Source organism: Ricinus communis, chromosome 10, assembly GCF_019578655.1.
Source record: "Ricinus communis isolate WT05 ecotype wild-type chromosome 10, ASM1957865v1, whole genome shotgun sequence".
NCBI classification, from domain to species: domain Eukaryota; kingdom Viridiplantae; phylum Streptophyta; class Magnoliopsida; order Malpighiales; family Euphorbiaceae; genus Ricinus; species Ricinus communis.
In genome coordinates this window covers 24802379-24819439 of record NC_063265.1, presented here as the reverse complement: position 1 = coordinate 24819439, position 17061 = coordinate 24802379, and the positions used below count along the sequence as shown (strand labels likewise).

Below are 17061 nucleotides of genomic sequence, written 5' to 3'. Positions count from 1 at the left end.
TAATATGGATCGGCCAAGGCTTAAAGATGTTGATTTGGATGGGCTTGATGACGAGGGCTACAAGAAAGAATCAAGGAATGATCCATTAAGTTTGCCACAAGGTCCAATTACAAGGCCAAGGGCCAAGAAGCTTCAACAGTCCTTAAATGGCTAAATGCAAGAATGGGCTAACAATGGAAGTCCAATAGAATTCGATCCAAATGAAATTTATAAAGAATGAGTTTTGTTTAATGTTTTTAAAGTCCAAGTTTGTTAAGGCTAAATGGGCTTTGTTTATTGTTCTTCAAACTTAAGTTTACGAAGGCTTTATGATAGGCTATTTATGTAGCTACAATCTAAGACAATGTGAACCTATCGATGCAGACTAGCACTAATGGCGAGTATCAAGGTCGTATTCTTGGGAAAGGATGATCCTAGAACTACTCTATCGTCTTATGTTATTAAACCTTAAAAAAATTGATGAAGTTACTATTCTATGACTAGATGAAAGCTAAGTGATTAACTAAATGTCAAATAATCTGCAAAGATTTAGTGAAACAATCAAAGGGAGAAAGCAAACCCAATGGGACCTAAGCTAGTTGGATTTTAGTGAAGGCAGAGATTATATTGATTACCAATTGTGATTACCCGTGAGCGGATTCTAAATTGAATTCGATTTCCTTCTCGAGAACATTGAATTCCTAAACCTAAGAACCTAAATGATAGAATCTCTTCCTAACGATTGATTTTAGGTTAGCTTTAAGATTAATCCACTGATATTAAAAGTTGTTAATTCTTAATCCGGCTAGTCAATTACCCTTATCTCTAAGTGATCATTAACTAGTTCTTGCTATTTAAATTTTCAATTACTAAATGAGTTTCTCAATTATATAAAGCAATCTGAATGACACAATTCACAATGTCTCATGAATAATGTGATTTCTTATTAATAAATGAAAGGAAGAAGAATACAAGCATTGATAATCAAAATCTCATAAATATTGAGTGTAATCCAATAAACAAGGGAACCCCAATGGGTTCAATAGTTCTAGCTAATCATGCTAAGAAATAAAACAAAATAAGGAACAAATACAGAAAAGCAAATTGAAAACACGTACACCCTTCTTCTTCAAGTCAGATGAATAATCCTAAATCCTCAAATTTGAATAATGAACCTCAAATTGCATCTTGAATGCCTCCAAAACCACTCTTGATCTTCAATGTGATGCTTAAACCACTGGAATCCATCCTTCAATATGCGAAATAGTCTCCCAAAGTCGAATATCAAAGTTTGAAAAAGGGTGGCTCGTGTGTGTATGTGAGATCTTAAGTCAGAAAATCGAACCCTAGCAAAATAATTCGATTTTGCCTATGTAATTGTCTTAGCACGGCCGTCGTAGAGCCCGTGCTAGTCAGCACGGGCAGAGTCCAGGCCGTGCTGGACCTCTGTGTCCCAAAAAATAGCTCTTCTCCCTGACCGTGCCCTCGCCGGTGCTGAGCCACCACGGGCCGTGATGGAGGCTGTGGTGGTCTCTGAAACCGTTCCAAAATCACACTTTTGAGGATCAAATGTCGATGATTCAGCACGGCCAGAGTCCAGGCCGTGCTTAACCTTGAAATGCTAGCCTTTGCTCAATTTTGATGGATTCTGGTCCGTATTCGCACGTATCTCCCTCGACTACTGATAATGTCCATTGATGATCACTTGGAACATGAAAGGAACCAAAGAACAGGTGCTTTTGGCATAAAACAAGATAACTATGCACGAAAATGGAAGTAATTGGGCATATAAACATGTGTAAAACAATGCATATCAAATCAACCCACACTTAAGCTTTTGCTTGTCCTCAAACAATCAATTACTCAATACATATATAAGCAACAATCACTCCTCAAAATCCATGCTAAGGTTCATAACTTAACCTTATTCAACATATAAAGAAGTAGCTAAACAAATCATACACCTTCAAAGAAGAACTATAATAATACCATCTCGAAGTACAACTTATATAACAACTCAGCATTAAAGACCAGGAACTGTTGCCTCACAGGAATCTCTCAAATCACTCACAGTGTTTACAGGTAAACAAAAAGATTCCCTCAATGCAGCTGCACAAAACCTGTTTACCATAAGCTTGCTCATAAACACCATCTTCGCTACTGCGAATACATGAATACCAAAATTAAAGTGTCTTTATAAGGGTTGAAATGTGGCTAAGGTAAAGGTAAGAATATTTGAGTAGAAGTGTAAAGTATACTGAAAAATCATGTAATTATTTAGAATGAATGCTTTAGGAGCTGAATGCCAAATCAACAAAAGTACTCACTAAGCCTTATTTGAAGTAGAGGATGCTTAAAAGAATTAAATCCAAAAGAGAAAAGAGCTAAGAAATAAGCTTGAAAATTTTTCTTTTCTTTTCTTTTTTTTATATATTGCCACAGTAGCTTACACAGGGGTTGTATGGTTAATGACACAAACAACGAGAATAGTTATGCAATTTGGATTGAAGGGAGCATCAAAGAATGATTAAAAGGACTAAATGAATTTATAACATAATTAGGCACTATGATTCCATAAAAGAAGAAGCATAACACATAATTATTCAGTATACAAGGTGAAAGAAAAGACAAATATAGAGAATGGTATAAATGTAGTATATAGGTGTAAATCATAAAGAAAAGGTTAAGGCTCAAAACTGGCTAACTAATGGAAACAAAGGGTAGGCTTTTGGCCAGATGTGGTAAATCCTAAGTTGCCTAAATCACTTAATGGTATTCAAAAATTTATGTAACCTCAATAAGTATTACAGAGCAAGTTCTAGAAACAACATTAAGTACAAAGCACACTTAAACAAGAAAAATCATGAGCATAATTTGCAATGGATGCTCAAATTTTAGTTCAAAAACTCACGTTTAAGGTGGCTAAAATTTGCAATTGGTTCCCAGACTTATCAATTGAATCATCATATAAATTGTATAAGAGATTGGCATAATCAAAGTTCAAAGATAAAGGCTGAAAATTTGCAAAGAACTCAAGCAACACGAGTTTAACCCGGCCAAAGTGACATATTGAATACAATGAAATTGCTTTCCAAGAACAAAAACTGGAGGGACAATCAATTACTAGTGTATGAATTAAAGAACCTAAGTCCTAACATCCTAAGAATAGTCCATTATCATTTCCTAAACAATCAAGGGATAATAAAACCACAGATTCCCACCCCACACTTGAATAGAATACTGCCCTCAGTGTTAGAAAAAGTGGGTATATAACATAGCTAGCACATAGGAAGAAAGAAAAATGAAAGAAAATAAAATAAAATAAAAATGCAAAAGAAACGAAAATAAAGAAAGAAAATAACAAGGAAAAGGAAAACAAATAGAACACAAATTTTTCACTGCTAGTAGTCTGCCGAAAGCACATCCACACTGGCTGGATCGGCTGGAGAGTGAGGAGTAGGGGAAGGCACTGAAGGAGGGGGCGGTGGTGGTGGCACAGGATCCGTGAAACAACCTGCTAAATCAAACTCCATGTCATCAATGAAGCACTGAGATTGTGCCCGGAATCCGCCATCTTTTGTATTTGCTCCACCATGAGGTTCGTTTGGGTGGCCTGCCTATCCAATCTATGCATAAGCTGCTGGAACATATCATTTAACCCCTAGAACTGTGCCCTGGTCTCATCTTGAAGCGCGAACTCCTTTCGCGCTCCTGTAAATCACAAACTCGATCTAGTCGGTCAACCAAAGCACTAATCTAAGCACTCGATGTCCCTACATAGTAAGAAGAGGAAGCTCCAGATCTAGGCATAAATACTTTGGTTGGGTTAGGAATCCTAACATCCAGAATCTCAGCAGTAGGGTCTTGAGCTCCTCGAGCTGCTGCCTCTCTAGCCTCCCTGACTATTGCACTGACAAGGCTGTACTCAATGCCATGTGGGTTTCGAGTGGCCATGATCATCTGCATGTTGATAACCTGTCTAACCCCTAATGGTGTCATGTCACCAATCTGAGAAAGCTCGGCTAGACAATCGTCCAGTACATCCAATCTCTTGGCCAATCTAGTCATATACGGGCCAAAGCAGCAATGCATTTTCTTCTGAGCATCGACTATGAAGGAACGAACTTGACGAGCAAATAAATACCATATGTCAAGCTTCTTATGGTGTTGCATAGCCCAAAGAATGAATACATCGTTCTGTGTGATCGCTCCAAAACTATCTCCTCGGCCTATAATAGTGTAAGCTAAAAGTGTATGAAGATAGTGGAAATGATCTAGAAGGCTAGACGCCTTAGACCTGCTGGGATAGTATGATTCTGGCCTGAGTACTATTGAATCACACATAGTGTCGTACGAGATAGGGTGGACGTAGATGCATCCCTGATTCTCCTCGCCTGAGATCTCCTACTCGGTCCATAAACCCAAGTGCATCTCGAACTGTGGAACTGACATTGAGAACTCCCTTCCTCCAAGTCTGAAGTAAACTGCATCAAGCTTATGCCAGTTTGTGATATGTTGCTGTGGGAAGAAGGTGCTTAGGAATTCAATGGTGGGCTCGCGATAGGTAGGCTCAATGATGTCAAAGAAGCGTGCGTAAGGCAATGTATCAAATAATGCACGAATATCTTGAGCCAATCCAACTCTCTCTAGGGATACAAAGTCAATGCATCGTCCGACCATTACTTGCTTCCATCTCATAACTTGGAAGCGGCTCTCGTTATCAGCATTTTGAAATGTCCATAAGCAATGTCAACCAGGTGCGGGCGCTGGTGCTGGTGGTTGCCCAGGTAAAGGTGAAGTAGAAGAAGAAGTTCCCTCGCCACGCGAACGCTTGCTAATAGCGGCGCATTGTGGTTGCTGGCAACGGGATTGATCTCGGTCCCTCATATTGCCTAATACAATCAATCATTAGTAATCGAACAAGAAATCAAGTTAACACAAATTCCACTAAAAATTTAGCAGCATAACGGCTATAAATTGATTAACATAAAACTTTAGGCTTAAAACTAAGACTAAAGCCTCAATTTCCTGCAAAAAACTAATGCTCAATGGCATTCCAACCCACAATATTACTCACCAAATAAAGAGAATATATGCTATGAATTTATCAAAATGAAATGCCATAAATTAACTTTACTACTCCCAAACCCCACACTTAGCATGTCATTATTAAAATCACACAAATATAATAACTAATATGACTAAATATAATCCAAATCAAACTCAAGTAGTGTAAATAAAAATAAAATCAAAGCAATAAATATTGACAAATACTAGAGCATATCAAAATGTCCTAAATAATAAAAAGAAAATACATAAAGACTCAAACTTAACGAAATAAAAAGGAAAAAGCGAAGAAACTTACTTGAAATTGCCATGACAAGTAAGAAAAATCGAGAAAAGAAAGGAAAGCACCTTAGAATTTTAGAGAGGGAAACTTGTCAAAGGTTTGAAATGGCCTCCTTTTATAATCGCGGGCGAGGGCATGACCGTGCTGGTCAGCATGGCCTCGACTTAGCCCGTGCTGAAGCTTAAAGTGCCTTCCATGTGCATGTTCACCAAGGGTAAGGGCGTGGCCGTGCTGATCAGCACGGCCTGGTGTTGCCGCCCATGGTGCCTTTGGAAGCTGTGATGGGCAGCCAATTTCCAATCTCTTATACGTGCATATTCATCACGGGTAGGACTCTAGCCGTGCTGATCAACATGGCCTAGTGATCCAACCTATGATGCCCACGGAAGCCGTGGTGAACCATTGAAATCCAGCCTCCGAGTTCGACATCTCGAACTGCCCGACTCCCTACCTGCATTCAACACACATACATACACATTTAGGCTATAATTCAAGTAAAAATGTATCGACAGTGAAACTAATATTCACCAATCACCAAAAATCCGACTTAAGTTATTAAAAACCTAGCTTCAAACAATTAAGTTTAGTCATTAAGCAAATGTTCTAACTACCATCAAACATGCAAACGACTAATAAAAAAATGTAAAGCTAAATATAGGAATGCCTCCCAAAAAGCGCTTCTTTTTGGTTCTCGAGTCATTTAGCTGGACTTAACACCGGACTACTATTGCGGGAAAAGCATTATGTTCACTCGCTCCTCAACTTCTTATGAGTTCTCGTGATAGTGCTTCAGCCTATTCCCATTAACTTTAAAGTCTCCTTTCTTCGGATGATGCAACTCCATTATGCCATATGGAAAGACTTGCTTGACTACGAACAGTCCCGACCATCGACTCTTCAACTTACTTGGAAACAACCAAAGACATGAGTTATATAAGAGAACCCTGTCTCTAGCTTTGAACCCTTTCGAGCCTTTCAGTCACTGATCGTGCCACTTCTTCGTCCTAGCTTTGTAAATTATAGAGTTGTCATAAGCTTGCTAACACCACTCCTCTAACTTATTCAGCTGCCATTGTCTTTCTTTACCTACAGAATCAACATTAAAATTACATGATTTCAAAGCCCAAAGGGCCCTGTGTTCCAATTCAACAGGTAGATGACATCTCTTACCATAAACTAGCCTATACTGTTTAAAGCAAATAAAAGTCCTATAGGCTGTTCTAAAAGCCCATAGTGCATCATCTAACTTAGCAGCCTAATCCTTCCTACTAGTCCCTACGGTTCTCTCTAGAATGCGTTTTAGACTCCTATTAGTTACCTCCACTTACCCACTAATTTGTAGGTAATAGGGTGTAGAGAACCGGTGTGTGATCCCATAACGTTTAAGTACTTTCCCTAGTTAGGTATTATAAAAATTGGTCCCTCTATCACTAATCAATGCTTTAGGTGTACCAAACCTAGTAAGTAATTTCTTGTGGAACCTAGCAACTACCTTGGCATCATCAGTGGGGAAGGCTTGCGCTTCTAGCCACTTAGAAAAATACTCAACAGCCACAAGTATATACTTATTTCCATAAGAAGAAGGAAAGGGTCCCATGAAGTCGATGCCCCAAACATCAAAAATCTCAACAACTTGTATACTAGTCTGGGGTATCTCATCACGGGAAAAGATATTACCTGACCGCTGGCATGCATCGCAAACCTAGACAAAGGTTCTCGCATCCTGAAAGATTCTAGGACAGTAGAATCCCGCATCCAACACCTTCCTAGCCGTATGATTGGTCGCTTGATGGCTTCTAGTTGGTCCCTCATGGCAATGCTTAAGGATTTTGAGAGTTTCCTCCCCATATACACATCGCTGAATCACTTGATTTGTACAAACACGAAACAAAAAGGGGTCTTCAAAAATATAGTAGTTCAAGTCAGTAAAGAATTTCTTCTTTTGCTGATATGCCATACCTTTTGGTAGGACCCTCGCAACCAAATAATTCGCATAATCCGAAAACCAAGGGGAATCGGTATATACCTGCAATGAACACAAATGCTTATCAAGGAAGCTATCATCAATGGCCCTCTCATCAAGTACCGCCAAGCTCGGGTTTTCCAACCTCAATAAGTGATCCGCTACCAAGTTCTCAGCGCCCTTTTTATCCTTGATTTCTATGTCAAACTCCTGCAAGAGTAGAATCCATCTAATCAGTCTTGGTTTAGCATCATTCTTTCTGAACAAGTACCTCAATGTCGAATGGTCCGTATAGACGATGGTCTTAGATAGCACAAGGTATGAACGGAACTTGTTAAAGGCATAAACCACATCTAACAGCTCCTTCTCAGTGGTGGTGTAGTGCTCTTGGGCGTTTGTCAATGTCTTGCTAGCATAATAGATAGGCTAGAACTTCTTCTCAACCTGCTGTTTAAGAATAGCTGCAACTGCATAGTCACTAGCATCGCACATTAGTTCAAAGGGCAGCCCCCAATCAAGTGAAACCATGATAGGAGCTGTGGTTAGTAACTTTTTTAATAACTCAAAAGCCTATAAGTAATCTGAATCAAACACAAAAGGTACATCCTTAACAAGCAATTGAGTAAGAGGCCTAACTATTTTAGAAAAATCCTTAATGAATCTCCTATAAAAGCCAGCATGCCCGAGGAAGCTCCTAACAGCCTTAACAAAACTAGGGGGTGGCAATTTCGATATGGTCTCTACCTTAGCTCTATCTACCTCCATCCCCGCATGTGAAATCTCGTGCCCTATCACAATACCCTCTCTTACCATAAAATGACATTTTTTCCAATTAAGAACTAAATTTACCTCAACACATCGTGCAAGCATGCGCTTTAAATTAGACAAGTAGTGTGAGAAAGAGTTACCAAACACTGAGAAGTCGTCCATGAAAATCTCCATAGACTCCTCAATCATATCGTGGAAGATTGCCATCATACATCTCTAAAAAGTGGCAGATGCATTGCATAAACCAAATGGCATCCTCCGGTATGCGAACGTCCCATAGGGGTAAGTAAATGTTGTCTTTTCTTGGTCCTCAGTTGCGATTGGTATCTGTAAATAACCTGAAAAACTATCAAGAAAACATGTCAAATTCGTATGCCTTTTTCAGATTATAATTAATTAAAAGTTTTTTACTTTCTTTCAAGCCAAAATTGCTTGTATCTTGTGTTCTTGTTTGAATGTAAAACTTACTTATCAAGGAGTTAATCTATCTTTTGTAGCGTACTTGGAATTGGAGTTTAAGAGATTTAGTTTTTCTTAGGTTCTAATTCTTGATCATCTTACAATCTGATTAGACGATTCTAAGGTTTGATTTCAAGTTGTTCTTTAGATTTTCAAGTTAGTGATTCATGAGTTCATAAGGATTAGAGCTAGTGAGTTCTATTCTTGGAGTTCTTTAACAAAAAGGTTTTGCCTTTAATTGATGCATTTGTTTCGCGCCTAAACTTAAGATCTAATTAAGCAGTGAACGGAACCAATTTTACAAATGTCTTAGGATGATTTAGGCAATAAAGTCAATTTGGGATTTAATTGGATTCCGCTTTTAAGTCGAGGAAGCAATTTGCCACTTTAACCGTTTACCTCTCGTGCTAGCTTCTTCCTCGCTCGGACAAAACAACAAGCACAGGATAAGCATTTTAAAATATCAAAAACAAAAAGAAAAAGAAAAAAGTAATCAAAGATCCAAACTTATTTTAATCAATTAACACAAAAAAGAAAATCGTATCTCGCCAACAACTTCAGGTAAAGTTTGTATATAACAATCAATCATTTGCTGATTAGTGGCTCCTTCGCCAACAGGTGTATCCATAATAATGGTCAGTCATTAAGTTATTGGCAAAATAGCAGTGACACTGCAATTCGATTACCCGTCAGTGAGATAGAGAAAGTAATAAGTAGAAGAAGAAGAGGATGATGTTAAAGCACACAATTAGAAGCTTTAGAAGAAGAATAACCTCAAACTCAATAGCATCAAAACAAGTCCCACGAGAGAAGTTAGAGTGCGTGGTAATAGGAGCAGGCATCGTAGGCATAGCAGTGGCAAGAGAGCTTGCACTTAGAGGCAAAGAAGTACTAGTGTTAGATTCAGCCTCGACTTTCGGCACCAGCATCAGCTCCCGGAACAGCCAAGTCATTCACGCTGGCATTTACTATCCTCCCAATTCATTCAAGTCTTTATTTTGTGTAAAGGGAAGAGATTTGCTCTATAAATATTGCTCCCAACATGGGATTCCGCATAAACAGACTGGCAAGCTCATTGTTGCTACATCTGCTTATGAGATTCCAAAGCTTTATTATCTGAAGGACCTTGCAGCTCAAAATGGGGTTCATGGTTTGAGAATGCTGGAGGGTTTTGAAGCTATGAAAATGGAGCCTCGCTTGCAATGTGTTAAGGCTTTGTTTTCTCCTGTTTCTGGGATTGTTGATGCTCATTCTCTTATGCTATCTTTACTGGTAAATCAATAATCTCCGTTACACCTTGTAGTTGCTAGAATTTAATTGTTTTAATTAGAAAGAAAACAAAACAAAAAAATAAAAGAGAAAAACTTGGCCTTCTTTGGAATAGATCATGTGCAAGTATTCAATATCCTTTTTTCTTCGTCTTCTAAAAAATAAAAAATTGAAAGAAGTGACATTTCTTTCTTGATCAGGAGTGAAGTGACATATTGAAACATGAGAATTGACCATATAGAATTCAATTGAATTGAACTCTCTTCGTATTTAGACTTTCCAAATACTATGAGCATGACATGATGTTTGCAAGAATCAATTCAATTGAACTCTTACATATGATATTTCTCCAAATAAGGTCTTGATCTGGGCCCTGTTATCTTATTCCAATATTTTATTTTATTTTAGTTATATGATTGCAATTTAGGCCAATTTTGCTCCAGGGAGAAGCTGAAAATTATAAGACAACCTTATCTTACAATTCTACAGTAACTGGTGGCCATCTTGAAGGCAATCATCTGCACCTTCATGTCATTGGAAGAAATCATCTTGAAAATTGGGATGGAAAGTCTGTATTACACCCTGAGCTTATTCTTATTCCTGAGCTTGTTATAAACTCTGCAGGATTGAGTGCCTTACAGCTTGCAAGGAAATTTGATGGCCTACCTAGTACTATGATTCCACCTGCACATTTTGCTCGCGGTTGCTATTTCACCTTATCAAATACTAGAATTCCTCCTTTTCAGCATTTGATATACCCTATACCTGAGGATGGGGGGCTTGGAGTTCATGTTACTCTGGATCTGGATGGTCAGGTTAAGTTTGGCCCAGATGTTGAGTGGATTCATGGTATAGAGGATATATCAAGCTTTCTTGATAGGTAGTCCTTTTATTTATATTTTTTTCGGTCATTTAAATTGCTTGTTTTATTGAGTTTAAAGTCAGGCTACCTAAATGGGCGTGGAATGAAAAGTACATTAAGTTAGTGCAAGAGAGACTATCTGGAAAGAATCTACTCTTTGAATTTTATTACTCTGCCGAGGTTTATGTTTGAATGTTTCTTATACTCTTTCAAATACTGAAAAAATTCCCAAATATTATCTTGTGTGCTGGCGCAGGGATGAATTGCATATACAGTATCTCTTTTAAAAGTGTTTACTTGGTGGGCTAGGTATTGCATGTTTTTGCTTATTTGTTTCAACCTGAAAAGGATTTAATTATTGGATTTTGGTCTAGTATCTTTCTATAGTGAGAATTGTGTCAATTTTAGCCTAAAGTTTTTAGGTGCAGTGGGAATAGTATTGAAAGCTCATTCTAGCAACTACTGTGAAACAAGCGCTGTGCTATTATTATTTATTTCATCAATCAGGAAATGGGTAGGATCCAATGAATTATAAAATTTATAGACATTTGTGAAACTCATCATTAGTTTTCGTTGGTAGTTTCTCTGGTCTTTGACTCTGATGCTGTATCTTTTAGTCATTTTCTAATCCCACCTGTATTTATCCTTATGGACTTTTTACATCCAAATGTTTGTCTATGGATGATAAAGATTTTGCTTCCTTTTACCATCAGTAAAGTTGTTGTTTGTCCTGTCTTTTCTTTAAAATAGGAATATTATATCCTTAAAATTGGTCAGTTTATTTACCTAGATCAATCATTGTAGAAATCTTGTAATCAGACTTAATTCTGAAGGAATGTTAGCATGCCTGAAAATAGAATGATGCTGCATTGGATCAGAAATGCATCATGATTCCTTTCTGGATGCATCAGGGGTGGAGGAGATTTGAACTGGCAACCTCATAGGTATAACAACCAAGCTTTCCCCAATGGATGAATGATAATAAGTCTTGAATAATTGTGAGTTATTTTCAAATAGGAACTTCATGAATACTTCAGTCGGATATGAATCAAAGAAGATAAAGTTATTATGATTTGGAGTTAAAGAGAGCTGTGAGGAAACAAAATCTTCATTGGGTAACTATAAAGATAAGGTTTTCACACTGTTTAGTTTTTTATGACAAGGTCAATAAGTAAAGTCATCTGGTCTTCATAAATTTTCTGAATATAGTTCGCACATGGCAACACCCCACTATTTTCTTAAGAAAAGAAAAGAAAATATTTAATATGCACTTACTTTGGTTTAAGACAAAATACTTTGTAATGATTGAATGATAGCATGTTTTGCAATTACATAGGACCTAGGCATTTCATGTCCTCTTTATTTTTGTTAGATTTATTGCATTTCTACAGTTTTGATTTTGTTATATACACGCCATCATGCACACACCCACAATTTATATGCACGTACAGATTGTCATACTGTATCATTTGTATTTTAACTGGCAGTAACTATTTTAGCAAAAATATTGTTCCTTAAGTCTTCGTGCAAAAAATAAAGAGGAACTCTGCTTGTATTGGAAAGAAATTGGATACAAATACTGATAGAAGCTTCTAGTAGTTTATTGCCACAAGTTGTTCATATTATATCATTTCGAAGTTGAAAAGATTTCTTCTAAGTGGAGGCAATGAAAACTTGCAATTACTTTATCAATAAAATAAACTCTTTACAGGTGCTTCCATGCAACAGATAAGTCTGTAGAAAGCTAATTTTTAACTGTATACTCAATATAAAAGAATCTGATAGAACAAATAAGTCTGTAGAAAGCTATAAGAGCTCATTAGTTCAGTTGCTACATCCAGGTATGATTACACTGTTAGTGCCCATCGTGTAGAGAGATTTTACCCGGAGATAAGGAAGTATTATCCAAATTTGAAGACTGGGACACTGGAGATAGGTTATGCAGGGATTCGACCAAAAGTTTCAGGTCCTGGACAAGCTCCTATGGACTTTGTAATTCAGGTAATCTCTTACATCTTATTTATCTCTAAATTATTATTCCCACATAGATTAGCCAGCCCCAAACCTTGGGCGTTTTAGCTTATGCAGTTGGAGATGGGGTGAAATTGGGTAAAATTTCAGGTAAAAACCTTAGCAATAAAGTATAAAACGATTTTATCCTATGTTATGTCCCAGGATTATTTGTTGGAGAGATACTATCTTATCATTTCAGCTTCTATTGGGGCCAGTGTTAGGTTCTATCGAGGCTTATCAGACATTCTTGTACCACTGAGTTGACTCTTATAATTTTCCTTTTTCTCTTTTATTTTTGTAAATTGATAGTAAAATGGTTGGCATAAATCCTTGTAGCACATAAAAAGTGTTGGTCTCTTCTTTTATTTTCCTCCTGGAGAAAAAGAAATTTATTGGCTCAGCTCTGTCTGGTTATCTTAGTAGCTGATTGAGGCTTACACTAATGAACTCGTGAGTAACATCCACTCTTTAGGCAGTAATGTATAAGTCTAAGACGGTGCATTATCAGTGAAATGACAACCATAAGAAGTGTTAATAGTCAAAATGATAACTGAAACTAAATCGAAAATCCATATTTAAACCTTGACCCTTCCACATTTAGGCTATTGAACCTTTCAACCAAAGGAGTGTCCTGTTGAGTCCTTAACTGTTTGCTTGGAACTTAATCCTATTTAACAGATAAAATATAACAATGCCACATCACCAGATAAAATTTTTATGTAAATGGGAGAATATAAAAAATGCACATGATTAAAAATAGGGGGAAATAAAGAAACAAAAGTACTTTGATAAAAAACAGTACAAATGGGATATGTGTTTTGAGTATGAAATTGAGATTAGACTAGAAAAGTAACCGGCTTGTATCTTTGATCTGCGTTGGGGAAGATTTATTGGTAAAATGAAATTCTGGCATATTTTTGGGTCTTAAATGCGCTTTTATTATTCTCATCCTAGGATTCAGGTCTGGATCTTGATTGTCGAAACTGTTATATTAGCGGTTAAATTTCTGTTTGATATTAAATATTTCTTTCATAATTCAAATGAATTTTTGTCATTTTGAATGAGGCAATTAATGTAGTTCAGAATTCAGGAATCGGGTCCCTTTGGGAGTTGATTCAGGTTATGGTAATTTTGTGTCTTAATTTGGATATGCTTAAGAATATATGTCATGCATGGTGATTGCAGTGTCTTTTTTTGTTCTTCCAATTACTCCACTTCTGTTTCATAAGGGTTACACAGTTACAGAATGGTTATAGTTGCTTTGCCAAGAACTTTGCCTCATTTATTGCTTCATATTCACCTTATCCAAATCGAAATATGTTGAAAACCACAATCACTTCAGTTCACTGAGCTTGCTGTCATACTAAGATGGTATAACACCAGCTTGCATAATGTTTCTCTTCTTCATTTTCTATTATCGTACAACATACCAATTTCAATGGAATCTTCTTTTCAATCTCTTAGCAACATTGTTTACTTTTTACTGGTTCTAGATAACGGAACAGATTGGATTGTGGTAGTTATGATTTAAAATTTTCTACTGATAACTGGTATAATTCTTGCAACCTTATGCAGGGAGAAGATATTCATGGAGTGCCTGGTCTTATCAACCTTTTTGGTATTGAATCACCTGGTCTAACATCAAGCATGGCGATTGCAGAATATATAGCTAGCAGGTTCTTGAAATGATATGACATCAATTGGGGATCTGATTTCGAATTCAACTGCTATTCTTTCCATGCAAGATTAACAATAAACTATAAGGTTGATGATGCTCCTTATTGGCAAGGGATACCATGTGTTCTGCCCGTGACAGAATGTTAATAACACCAGGTATATTGAGCCAAATAAATTTCTAGCCACTTAAATGCACATCTTTTATTTATTAACAACTTGAAAATAACTTATGTTCATATCAAAGTAAACTATTGTTCATGGAGATGAAGGCAAATCCGGCAGTCACTTCCATGGCCTGCCCTCATTATACAGTACTCGTGCAGATGCTTTTGTAATAGGTTTCCATAATCTTTTTAATATAATAAGTTTTGATTTTAAATTTGAATTTTAGATTATATTTTGTTATTCACGGCCAAAAATCAATGTATCTCGGCCAAAAAAATATTTCAAATATATTTTAAAAGTAGATTTTGCAGCTAGCTACAAGAATAAAATAATATGAAGTGTATAAAAGTAAAAGATAGATTTGTTGATCAAGAACGTGTCTCGGCCAATGAAAAATTGATCTAGGAGATAAATCGTCCGGCCACTCTAGGAAAGTAAATTAAATTTGTACTAGAGCTTTCAATTCCACTGGAAAATTTTAGTGTGATCAAAGGATTATGAATCAATGGATTGAATATTTATTGAGAGTTGAACAAAATAAAATTGTATTGATTTGTGTATAAAAGTCGTGTGTTTTACAATGAGCTTTGCTCTACCACATATTCTGTTAAGACTCCTGACTGAAGTAAAAATATAAGTTCCAATAAAATTCTACTATTTACAAGAAACATAATTCAATAAATTTTAAAAAATTTACTATCTACAAAACACATAATTCAATAAAGAGTACAACTCCTTATTTCTTATCCCTGGTCAATATATCACTTCTCAGGCTTATAGACCGTCTTTCGGCCTTTCTCATAATTTAGTAGCTGGCGTCAACAATGCCCCTCCCTTTATAAGCTTATGTTGAAAATAAATAACTAAAATTACACCGGGTGAGTATTTTGAAATATTTTTGTTTTAAACACCTAAACTTTCAAATATTGGCGCACTCCTTTTCTTTTTGAAAAAATATAAGAAATACTTTTTTTTTTTAAATTTATCAAATTTATGATTTTTTTTATTCTTTTCATTTTTACTGTGTTAAAAAATCAAAAATATAGTTTTTAAAATATTTTTTTACAATTTATGAATTTGGTTGATTTTTTATTTATTTTTATTGTTTTTGGATAAAACAAATGAAAAATAACCGAAACCAACTGAAATACAACCACATTATAAATTTAAAAAAAAATTAGAAAAATAGTACTTTTAAAAAAAATTTACACAGTAAAATGATATTTTTATTAATTTTGGGATAATTTTGAAGATTTTTCTTTCTTTTTTGCATCCCTCTAGCTTCTTCAAATACATATCAAACATTCGTTCCTTCTTAACGGCAACAAAATTTGGGCTGTAATTATTTTAAAAAGGCTAAATACATATTTATACCCTTTAACTTGTATTAATTAGTCATTTAACACTTTAGCTTTAGATTGAACCTAACAAACACCTGAATTTTACTTTATTTGATATTTAAGCATATTTAACTTTCAATTTAACCTAACATAGACATGAACTTTAATTTTTTGGTATTATTTAAACATCTTTATGCTATACATATGGACGTATTAGATAAAGACATATGTCAAAAAGTATTAAAATATCACAAAAAAAAAATTCAAATGTCTATTAGGTTAAATCGAAAGTTAAAGTATTAAACCGACTAAATAACCAAAATTGAGAGACATAAAATGTAGTTGACCTCTTAAAAATAATCATCTTATGTCTATAAATTTTATCCGTCCTTCATTTCTTCTTTACAAGCTCTTTCTCTCGTTAAGTACTTATCTCTTTAAACAACTTTAAGCACTTCTTTTTACTTATCTAAGGTAAACTTCATCGCAAATTAAATTCTCTCTATTTATCTTTTATAATAAATTTTTTTCTTATCTTTAGAATGTCAAAGAGAAAGAAAATACAAAATACCCCGAGTCTCCTCGATCGTCTGTTCGAAATCCAAAATAAGGAACCTAATGCTGACTCCCAAGTATTAATCCTAGTTGATTCCCCTAGTTTAGAATCTGAATATTACACCCTCTACTCAATTTTAAATAAGACTAATACTATATTTGGTTAAAATTTATAAAAGAATTCATTTCATTTTAGATAAAGACATAAAAAACAAAGTAAAATGAAAATGATAAAGTTAAAAAAAGATAATTTGATGTTATAAAATGTATTAATTTACTAATATGGACTTCATTTGGAAATTTTATCTATTTTATTAGAATTTAGTTTAGTTATAACCAATTCCACACAAATTTGATTGTGTAAAATTTTAAGTTAACTTCCACTTCATTCAAAGCACATAAGTTTTAGATTTGCAAATGAATTTCATAAATTTTATGGATTTCAATTAAACATAATATAAGCATATTTATGATGATTTTATTGCTATTAAAAAAGATGACCCACCATTATTTGCTTCTCCTAGCAAAGCATCTTACCTGACACACTACAGTCCTAGATAAAACCAAGCAAAATGTAATACTAATATTAATAATAATTAATAGATGAGTTTTTATTTAAATTAATTTTACTTTCTTTTTAATTGGTTTAATTGGAATGATT

The 17061-nt window shown here is 35.3% G+C and overlaps 1 protein-coding gene and 1 long non-coding RNA gene across 3 annotated transcripts; one reads left to right on the top strand and one right to left on the bottom strand.

The window, feature by feature from the left end:
* Nucleotides 1–3692: 3692 nt before the first annotated feature.
* On the bottom strand, nt 3693–8398 carry LOC125371317. The gene is made up of 4 exons (XR_007217615.1): nt 7438–8398; nt 7289–7355; nt 5395–7195; nt 3693–4871 (listed from the first exon to the last, which is right to left on the bottom strand). It is a non-coding gene; the product is annotated as an uncharacterized LOC125371317 (long non-coding RNA).
* Nucleotides 8399–8755: 357 nt separating this feature from the next.
* LOC8280365 (L-2-hydroxyglutarate dehydrogenase, mitochondrial) lies at nt 8756–14719 on the top strand. Of its 2 annotated transcripts, XM_048370161.1 has the most exons (5): nt 8756–9791; nt 10232–10298; nt 10413–10668; nt 12492–12651; nt 14239–14719. In XM_048370161.1, exons 1-5 carry the CDS (start codon nt 9249–9251, stop codon nt 14350–14352), a joined length of 1140 nt encoding a protein of 379 aa, XP_048226118.1. In that variant the 5' UTR covers nt 8756–9248; the 3' UTR covers nt 14353–14719. The 2 variants fall into 2 exon arrangements, with proteins under 2 accessions (XP_048226118.1, XP_002527381.1); XM_002527335.4 differs by having other exon boundaries at nt 8757–9791; nt 10232–10668.
* The last annotated feature ends 2342 nt before the right edge of the window (nt 14720–17061 follow it).

What these genes read in the sequence shown, in the direction of transcription:
- LOC8280365 (XM_002527335.4), top strand. Translation starts at nt 9,249, where the DNA reads ATGATGTTAAAGCACACAATTAGAAGCTTTAGAAGAAGAATAACCTCA. An exon ending in CTCTTATGCTATCTTTACTG is followed by an intron (nt 9,792 to 10,231) that starts GTAAATCAATAA and finishes ATTTTGCTCCAG; the next exon opens with GGAGAAGCTGAAAATTATAA. An exon ending in ATATCAAGCTTTCTTGATAG is followed by an intron (nt 10,669 to 12,491) that starts GTAGTCCTTTTA and finishes TGCTACATCCAG; the next exon opens with GTATGATTACACTGTTAGTG.